The sequence below is a fragment of the Equus przewalskii genome, chromosome 15, assembly GCF_037783145.1.
Source record: "Equus przewalskii isolate Varuska chromosome 15, EquPr2, whole genome shotgun sequence".
NCBI lineage: Eukaryota > Metazoa > Chordata > Mammalia > Perissodactyla > Equidae > Equus > Equus przewalskii.
In genome coordinates this window covers 70,690,775-70,700,816 of record NC_091845.1, presented here as the reverse complement: position 1 = coordinate 70,700,816, position 10,042 = coordinate 70,690,775, and the positions used below count along the sequence as shown (strand labels likewise).

The following is a 10,042-nucleotide window of genomic DNA, read 5'->3' as shown; positions in this document are numbered from 1 at the left end:
CCTTGTTTATTTAGCGTAGCCTTCTTGCTGCGACCACCACCTCTGGTGCAGCCTGAATGACCCCCGGCGCCCACAAGACTGTTCTAACAACATCCTCCCAACACAGTTGACGCTGACTGGGCCCCGAGGAGCGGCAGGAATTCCAGCAGGGATCGTCCAAGGCTAAATGGAGGGCTCGAGCTACAGATGAAGTCGTTTGCACAGGTGTCATGTTTAGGCACTGTTATTCTCTACAGAATGGTGACACTCAGTGGCCAGATTAACTTCAGATTCCTCTGATGCAAAGATATTTACAATAATGCCCTGAGGCCGGAGATGGAGGATGAGGAGGGGATGTGCCCTAATTGTCACCAACGTCTCCGAAGACCTGAAGAGAGATGACTCTCTTTTGGAGAAATCACAAACGTGTTCTAAAGGATTCATCAAATGATAAATTGCTAATCCTATTAGCCCATCCTGCTCATAAAACCCCTTGCTGTTAAAAATGGATTACAAAATACAGATGGACATGGGTGGTGTTGGTACGAAAGGAAGACTTAATAGTTATTTTAAAATAAAAAGAATGCAAAATGTATTAGCAACTTGATGCTCTGGCTAATAAAATAAGTTTATTTATATATACACGGTAGCTGAATTCTGTGGATAAGGAAAAATAAGTCATACATCCACGTATGTGTATATATAACATATGTATCTTTGATTACATATGCTATATATAAATTTACTTTACAAACAGATTTCTTTATATTTATACACACACACATTGGTATACTAAATGCGAGAGCTGACAGAAATATTATGATAAGGTTCAAAGGTCAGACAGCACACTGGAAACGGAATCTCAGAGCAACACTTCACCTGCTTCTTCGTGGGCTGAAGAGCCTTCGAAGAGACAACAGCTGAGCTCACGTTAAGTAGGTTCGTACAACATTGACAACAGACAGTTTTGAAGGCCATCTTTTTTTTTTTAAAGGAAAATGTAGCAAGAAAGGAAAAAGTCATGATAAAAACACCACGGAAACGACACGAACATATGAATTGACATTCAAGTTCAATTCCCAATCCAACTAGAAGAACATTTATATTCAAAATATACTATCAAACTATTTTTCTTTTAGAGAAAGGAAGTGTCAGAGCAGTCGTCTTCTCTCCCAGCCACCACCTGGTAGGGGAAAAATGGAGCAGCAGCCATCTCTGGAGCCCAACTTGCGTCTTGGAGGGTCTGACCCATGGGCCAAGCTGGACGCAGCACGGGACCGGGGGAGCATCGGCTGACCCCGAGGAAGGGCGCAGGTTGGGCAGACGGGACATGAGAGCGGGATGGCAGGGCCACCGGCTGCCCCCCAAGCAGGTCTGCAACTGAGGAGGGAGAGAGGATGTCTTCTCTGGAGCGACCTGCTTTGGCGATCTTGTTTTTTTAAGATCGCTGGAGGAAGGTTTCAAAATGACGGCTCCACGCCTCAAGGCTTCTACATAGACACGTTCCTCCGGGGCACCGAGCGATGGCCTGTTGAGAAAACAAAGCTGCTCCCCAATAGACATTTGCTCCTCGAAGATGGGCTCGAAGACGGGCGAGCGTTCTCAGGCTCCAGGGCCGCAGCCCCGTCTAAACCCTCTCCAGAGGAAGGCACGTGTAATGCAGATGTGGGTGTTGGAGAGGATGCAGGCGTGTGCTTAAGGGGGAGCCTTCTATCTCGGGGAAAGGCAGTCCTGTCAGCACGGCAGGAGCTCCCTGTCCTGTGAAGTGCGGGGGACGTGGCCTCAGGTGCCTCACAGCCTCCATGGATTCCGGGGGCTGCATGCTCCTGCCTGCCGCCTGCAACTCGGCCGGAATCACACTTGACCGTGGTGCCGTTGTGACATCACTCTTCTTCGGCGGTGCTGAGATGTCCCCTTGTCCTGCTCCGTGCGTGAGTGCCGTCTCCCACCGGGTGGCCCAGTTCCCCTCACCAGTGCGAGGCGGAGGGGAAGTGGGGTGACACCAAGTCAGGAGGCACCAGAGCTTTCAGCAGCACTCAGGGGCCGTGCACGTGACCATCTGGACAGTCCAGTTCTGCAGGCCAGTCTCTTCCCTTACCTGCCCGGGGCTGCTGGGAACCCCAGGGGCTCACGGACAGTCAGGAAGAGAAGCAATGAATGCCAACCGCTTTGCTTAGAAAGACTTTATTTTATAAAGCCAAGGGTTGTTCTGTAAAGTGTTTTTTAAACCACACTTATAAAAAAGATGTTGACAATTCTCAGGAAAAAAAAGCTGAAAATGTTTCTCATTAAGTCAGGGTTACACAAAGATTACATTTATCATATATATGTGTATATTTATAATTTGGAGGTGGACAGGAGGGACTGGCGAAGCGGGGGCTGCGGCCCTTAGATCTCCGAGACTTGGTCGGTTCCCACGAACAGCGTTTCCTGGCAGAAGGGGTTAACGAGGACCATCCCCGTGTCTCTGTAGTCGCCGTTGGCTGGGGAGCGGGGCTCTGAGAGCTGGTCCTGGGGAGAGAGAGGGAGGAGATGCTGTGAGCTGGGGGGGTCAGGAGGCGGCATTTATTTCCACATGGGATTGCTCGGTAAGCGTTTTTCATCATCCTCACTGCCAACGCTGAGGTGCAGCGCCCTCTCTGCTCTTCTTTCAGATTTTCAAAGCCGCTTCTGAAAAGGATTTCCTGCCTCCTGAATCAGCCCCACCTCAGGGTGCCAGAGATGGCATCGCTCTCCTGGTAAAAGTCCGAGAGGCCTCGCCAAGCGCGACATACACAGCACATGGCTCACTGCCCTAGTGGGCAAAACCTGGTCCACTTGGGCCCCAGATTCTCCTTTCTGCCGCTCCCTGGGAGACCTGGCTGCTTTTCCTCCCTGGAAAACACCCGACACTGCCCACCCCTTTCCTCTCCTGCCACCGACTGTCGACTGTCGGAGCTTCCGGGCGCTAACTCCTCCCCTCCCAGTCCTCCCAGAGCCTGGTCGGAATTCTCACCCCATTTCTGGTACACTAGATGTGCTGAGCTGAACAGATCTGAATCTGTGTGTGACTACACAACAGGTGGGAAGTGAAAAATTCAGTCTGTCTACACAGCCCCAGCAGTGGAAAAGCCTAGAAACAGGTGCTCCCCTGCTCAGGTCATCTGAATGGCTTTGGCCCCAGCTACCAAGGACTGCAAGTATTTGTGGGCCATGAAAGGGCTGTGCTCACACTCAGGCCCAGGTACAAATTTAGGGAAAAAAGTCACAGTTTGCTCCAGTTCTAAACAACCGAAGGCTCAGAACCTGCAGGCCCAGGTCTAACTGCCTTGGGCCCGACTTGCTTAGAAACACCTTCACTTTAAGAAGCCACAATTGATTCTCTGAGGTTTAGTTTTAAACAAAACATACACAATTTTTGAGGAGTACATATTGCTTTATGGCTAATAAGGAGAGAAAGGAAGAAAGGCCATTTGTTGGTAAAATGTCTTTCCAGAAGAGAATTTCCCTCAACGTCTGGATTCGCGGAGCGCCCATCGGTGGGGTGGCCACGGAGCAGCCCTGAGTACGGAGCACAGGGCAGGCGTCCGCGAGGGGACAGACATCCTCCCGCTGCCCTGGGCTCTGGGTTGAGCCGTGGAGGGGAATTCTGGAGGCTGAGGTCTGGGTTGCTGTCTTATAGTTCTCACAAAGCGAGTGTTCACCAGGCGTGAACCATGTGGGGATGTGTCACTGCGTGAAAAATAGGAGGTTATTTAGAAAATCAGACAAGAAATGAAGAAGAAAAAATGAGGAGGGGAGGGGAAAAAGGCAGCACGGAGCTTCCCAGCACCTCCTGGGCATCACCGTTCACCCGTGCAGCGGGTTTGGGTTTTGCCGCTTCCATCAGCTGGAAGGGGAGCGGGGCGCAAGGTTCTCGGCAGCTACAGCGCAGGCGGAGAGCGCGGCCAGTCCAGGACGGGCCTGCGGCGGGGGACACGCCCCGTGACGTGACCGGTGTCCCTCTCTGGGTGGTCTGCAGTCCCTGCATGGGCCCAGAGCTGGAGCAACTAGGATCACTATCAGTAAAGCAGAGGGAGGGGAGCAGACCTGCGGGAGGGGAAGAGGCACGAAACCCACGCTGAAGCCTCGCGCTGCTGGTTCCACCGCAACCTGCTCCTGGGGTGGACTGGCCGGGCCGCCCCTCGGCCTGAGCCTCTGGCTTGCGTGTGACGGTGGCCCTGGAGGTCTGGGCCAGAAGGACTAACTGGGCCCTTTCTACAGACGCTCACAGGCACCGTCCTGCAGCTTTGGTTCTCATTTATCAATTTGTCAAGAGAAGATGAGAAACGCAGAGTCGGGGCTCACACCCCACACTCAGAGCAGGGCCAGCCCCTTTGCCAAGCTGCCCATTTTTTCACTGGCTGTAATAGGAAGACTTTTGCTCTCCGTGCACTGACCATACTAAAGGTCACGGCCTTCATGCAGCCTGTCCCTCTGTCTGTTCTTCACTGACAACTTTTTATTGAGTCTCCACTGGTGATAGGCTTTGGGCTGGGTGATGGGGAAACCGGGAACCAAACCTATGTGACAAACACTGACCAAGTGCCACCCACATGCTGCGCACGTTCTAGGGGCTGGCACAGAGCGGGGAGCAGAACAACAAGGTTCTTGTCCTCAGGCTGCTCATGTTCCAGCAGGGGAGACAGACAACGAACCAGTCACCAGAGACAGTGTGCACTGTCAGGCGGAGAGACGTGCTCGGAAGGGAAATAAAGCAGGGAAGGGGTTCAGGATCATGGCAGGGAGGGTGGGTGTCTAATGTGTGGAGCAGTCAGGGAAGGCTCCCTGAGGAGGTGGCCCTGGAACAGAGACCTGAAGGGCGTGAGGGACAGGGGCAGTCAGGAGAAGAGCGCTTCAGATAGGCGCCAGAGCAAAGCTCTAATGTGGGACACGCTCACTGTGTTGGAGGAAAAGCAGAAAGGCCAGTGTGGCTCAAGTGAGCGTGTGACCAATGGGCACTCTGGCAGGAGGGGGTCAGAGAGGTGGGCAGGGGCCAGCCCAGGAAGGGTCTGGTAAGAAGAATCTGGATTTGAATTGGAAGAGGAGCCATTTGAGGGTTGGGGGCCATGGCTGACATGAGGTCCTGCCTTGAAAAGATCATCTGGCTTCTGTGTGGAGGACAGACTGCGGGAGGCAAGACGGGCGCGGGGAGTCCTGCTTCCAGACGCTCCCACAGCAATCCGCGGTGTGAGGGACAATGGCGGCTTGGACGAGGTGGGCAGCAATCCAGGTGGCGGGAAGTGCTCGTGTGTAGGAATAACCAGCGGGACCTGCTGCCAGACTGGATGTGCGGTGCGTGAGAGGAGAAGGCACCTGGCAGTGCCATTTACATTACGAAAATGCCAGGTGAGCTTGGGTGTTTGGGGGGGAGTCAAGAACTCAATCCTGGGCACGCTGAATCTGAGATGCCCCTTAGACATGCACAGTAGGAGCTGGGCCTATGAGTCTGGAGTTCAGGGGAGACATCAAGGCTAGAGTAGAACTTGGTGATCAACGGTGTGGAGATGGTATTTAAGGTCACGGAGCTAAGCAGAAAGAGAAGAGAGGCAGTGGGAGGACTGGCCTGGGCACCCCAGTGATTAGAGGTCAGGGAAAGGACAGGGAACCAGTGGTGGGGGTTGAGAAGGAGGTGCTGGGAGGTGGGGGGGAACCATGACAGGACAGGGCCCTGATGCCAGGGAGAATCGTTTTGAGGAGGAAAGGATCGAGTGTGCCGGTGCTGCTGGTGGATGGAGTAAGATGAGGGCTTGGAATTGACCCCTGGGTTTAGTAATGCAGAGGCACCGGTTATTCTAGTGGGGCGGAGAGATATTAAACTAATATCAGACCAGTAGCTTCAAAATTACAACTTGGACAAGTGCCATGATGGAAAAGTGTAAGGAACTGAGACCATAAGCGAGAAAAGCCGAACCCAGCCCGGCAGGTCAGGGAAGGCCCTTCTGAGGAAGTGACCGTGAGACTGGGCCTGCATGATGGGTGCGAGTCACAGAGGGGAACAAGTGAAGGCGGCGCTAGGGAGGGACAGAAGACATTCAGGAGAGGGAACAGCTCATGCACAGCCCTGGAGTAGGAGGGAACTTGGTGCAGCAAAGGAACGAAAAGAAATCCAATGTGGCTAGCACTTAGCAAATGGGGAGTGGGGTATGACATGAGGCTAGAAAGTTGGGCGGGGCCAGGTCCGCCTCACAGGCCCTGTAAAAGACTCTGAACTGTAACTTGGGATCAACAGGAAGCGACCGAAGGGTTTTGGGCATGGGACTGGTGTGATCACATTTATGTTCATCAAAGCTCACCCTGGCTGCTGTGGGGGACGGATCTGCAGGGGAAGTGGGGACCATACCTCGAGAAGAACTCTTCGCAACTCTCACTGCCTTTACTCAGATATCTGCCATCTTTCTCCCGGGACATCTCAATTGCATCTCAGTTGACCTACTCATTTCTCGTCTGTCTTTCTGTCTGTCCTCCCACCTATTCATCCGTCCATTAAACCACCCTTCCTTTCCTTCCTGTCCATTCACTGATCACGTATAGAGCGCCTGCCCCAGGCCATCAGCACAATCTTTTAAACTAGGTCACACAAGACTCAAAACTTTCAATGATCTTCTGCTGCCCAAGACTAAAATACAAACTCCACTCAACCCATCCAAGGCCGTGCCTGGTCCATCTACCTTTCCTGCCGCTCCCTGGCCCCCGCCCCACCTCTGTGTGAGAGTGGACAGAGCATGGACTCCATGGTCACAGAGACCTGGGTTCAGAGTTCAGCTCGCTCACTGGCCAGTCAGGTGTTTTGGGCAAACGCGTCCTGAGCCGATGTACTCTTCCCTCCTGTGACATGCCACGGCCAGCCCACATCTCCCCCTGAGCTGGGCTACTTCCTTTGCTGGAATGCCTGTCAAGATCCATCTGTCCTTCCAGCACCTCCACTGGGACAGCTTTCCTCGATGGGTTTCCACAGCTCTCTGCAACTCTTCTTCTCTCTCTCCTGGTTTGTTTTGCTTTTGAATGATGCTTGGGGTTCATACCTCAGCCACACCTTGGAACCTGGGCCCCTTGAGAGCAAGCTCTCATCTTCACAGTCCCCAGACAGTGCCTACCACACAACGGGTCCTCAATGAATGCTTGCTGACTTGTTCCCAGAAACATGGAGTCCCAAGAACAGTGCTTCCCAAACCTTAACACGTGCTCAAGGCACTGGGCGTTCTTGCGAACATGCACATCCTGATTCAGTGGGCTGCAGTGGGGCCTGCAGACTCCTGGGGCTGTGGCTGCTGGCCCGTGGACCACGCTCTGTGGAGCAAGGCCCTAGGAGGTGAGCAGATGCTCCCCAGCCCTCGCTGGAGCCTGTGCTTGTCCCCGCAGTGGGGCCAGCAGTTCCAGGGCACCCTTGGGTTGGGGCTCGTTACCTCAGAGGTTTCCAGGGACTGGATCTCCCGCGGTAACTCCACGGCGTGCTTGTTGAAGTAGTCCATGGTGATGGCGTTGTTCCAGTAGCTCAGGTTGTTCTCTGGGTTGGCCGTCTTCTTCTTCCTCCTCAGGCAGCACACGGTCAGCAAGACAGCTGTGGGGAGAGCCCAAGTTAGAGAGACAGGGAGGGAGGCGGCAAGCAGGGGGCCCGCACTGCCGAGTGACGGGCGCGTATCTGGGCGGGGTGGGGGTGCTGTGAAGGTCATACATTCAGCCTCCTACCCATTCATTCATTCAATTGTTCATTCAGCAATAATCTATCTATGTTGAGGGCCTACTTTGTGCCAGGTGCTGGGGAGACAGGGTGTGAAGGACAAGCCAAGGCTGCCCTGTTTCACAAGCTTCCATCCTGTGTGTGGAAGGCTGCAGACGGGGTTAGATGATACATAAGTGACAGGCAAAATGAACAAATGAGGTAAATTCAGATAGTGACAGCTGTTCAAAGAAAACAAGACAGGGTGAAGTGAGAGAGACAATGGTGAGAATGGGCCAGAGACTGCATTAGAGTAGTCATGAAAGGCTTCCCCAAGGGGGTGACCTCAGAGCTGAGAATAGGGTATGGGGAAGGAGCTGCCACATGCAGAACAGAGGGACTGTGTGTTCCAGGCAGAGAACAGCATGTGCAAAGGGCCTGAGGTGGGGTCAATCTTGACATGTGTGAGAAAAGAGTAGCATGGCGGCAGTAGAGTGAGCATGGGGGAGTGAGGTAGGAGATGGGGCCAGAGTGGACTTGAGAGGCTGTATCCACAGGGCTTAGGAGCAAGAGGCCTGGATGTCATTTCGGAAAACTGTGGATGCTGCAGTGCCCCTCGAGTTTGCTCCAAGAAAAGGCCTTGCTCGTTCAGTGGGAGGGCTCCCAGAGCTTGGTGCAGGGACAGGTGCGCGTTCTCTCAGTTGCACTGCTGGACTGACAAGGAGAGTTCTCAGAGCGGGCGTGTGGCAGAAACGGGGGGCAGAGCCCAGTGACCTCCACAAATGAGCCCTGATTTCCACAGAGGGCCTCGATGGCAGACAAGTTGTTGGGCGGAGGTCTTGGACCTGATAAAACAGCTGCTCTGGCATCATCATCATCGTCAAAAAAAAAAAAAAGCCTCTAGCAGTTATACAGCGTTTATGTGCCAGGCTGCCAGGCAGGGTTCCAAGCGGTTTAGGAACGTTAATTCATTTAATCTTCCAGTACAGACAGGAAAACAGACTCCGAGAGGTAGAGTGACTTGCCCAAGAGCAGCCCAGACATCTGGACTCCAAAGTCTATGCTCTTAACCATCAGCAGCCTCACTGCACAGACGGGCCTGGTCAGGGCTCCTCACGGCTTGACCTGCAAGCCTGTCTGTTCAATCTCGGAGCCTCGTGGGGCCCCAGGGAGTGAGGAGCACGTCTGGATGTTGCTGATGACCCAGGTGTGAACAGAGGGGCTGGAGCATCCTGACAGGGAAGCCTTCTGAGGTAGGAGAGGTGGGAGGCCTGTCCAGGCTCACACAGTGGAACAGGCGATACAGTGACAAGAGGGACTGGAGCCCTCCCAGGGAGAAGCCAGTACATGAAGACTAGGCATCTCCTGCCCAGGCTCACGATCACCAGACCCTGCAGGCTGGCTGAAACTCCAGGCCAGGGGTGGGCAGGGCTACACTCGCCATCCCGGAGGTGCCAACCGCTGGTGCTAGGGAGAGGGAGCCCCAGGTTGAGCAGTGCTTGGAGGCCAGCACCATGATGGCAATGGCCACTAGGGGGCAGCAGAGGGCCACTCTGCTCACACCCACCTGAGGGTTTGGCCAGCATGGGGGGCCTGTGCACTCCAGGGTGTGGGGTAGCTGCAAAAGCTGGCGCCCACACAGGCTGGGACCTCAGGGCCCATGCTCCAGCCCCTGAGCGCTGATGGAGGGATTCTGTAGCTCTCTTCCCAGCCACTGGCCTTGTTGGCGTCTCAACCTGAAAAGGCCTCTTGACAAGGTCAAGAGATGAGTCAAGTTTGCATTCCATCTGATCTGCTGTGATCAGAGACTTCTAATTGGCTTACCACTCTTCCCAGGTCCCTTAAAAAAGTTTAAAAAATATAAAGGAGATTTCTAAATGTTTGAGCTAAAAGGAATTTTAGACTGGCTGGTATAGACTTTTTCAGATTTTGTGGGTCTCCTCGCTTCCTTCCAAAGAGCCCTTTCTTCAACTGTTTGGAGGAGGAACAGGGGTGAAGGGAGGGCTGCAGAGCTCAGCCTGGAAATCTGCTAATTCAGGGCAGCGCCTTATTCTGCGGGTGAGAAGACTACGGTGCAAAGAACCCAGATGACTCGCCACAGCACAGGTCAGAGAGCGGCAGGGCTGGGGCGAGACCCCAGGTTCTGCCTCCCCCTTTCTGGTGTCTTTATTCTTCACTGTCACTACGTTTCCACTCTACTCCTGGAACTGGGATAGTGAAACAGCCTGGGGGGACCTCAAGCTGGTGAAACAGAAGCCATAAAGAGAGGGCGAGGCTGCAGTGAGCCCAGCTGCGAACCTGGGCTGGTGTGGGTCGCAGGATCCAGGTCCTCTGACCCCCAGTGCAGTGCTCCCTCTAAGCCCACAGTGACCCTGGCTCTGGAGC

At 53.9% G+C, this 10,042-nt stretch overlaps 1 protein-coding gene across 7 annotated transcripts in view; it reads right to left on the bottom strand.

The window, feature by feature from the left end:
- Positions 1–586: 586 nt before the first annotated feature.
- TMEM108 (transmembrane protein 108) overlaps positions 587–10,042 on the bottom strand; it is a 326,114-nt gene continuing 316,658 nt past the window's right edge. For all 7 annotated transcript variants that reach the window (XM_070576059.1, XM_070576061.1, XM_070576060.1 and 4 more), the window contains 2 exons: positions 7,404–7,558; positions 587–2,490 (listed from right to left, as the gene is read on the bottom strand). In XM_070576059.1, coding sequence (XP_070432160.1) covers positions 2,368–2,490; positions 7,404–7,558 — 278 coding nt within the window. In that variant the 3' untranslated portion in view covers positions 587–2,367. The remainder of the gene's footprint in view (positions 2,491–7,403; positions 7,559–10,042) is intronic.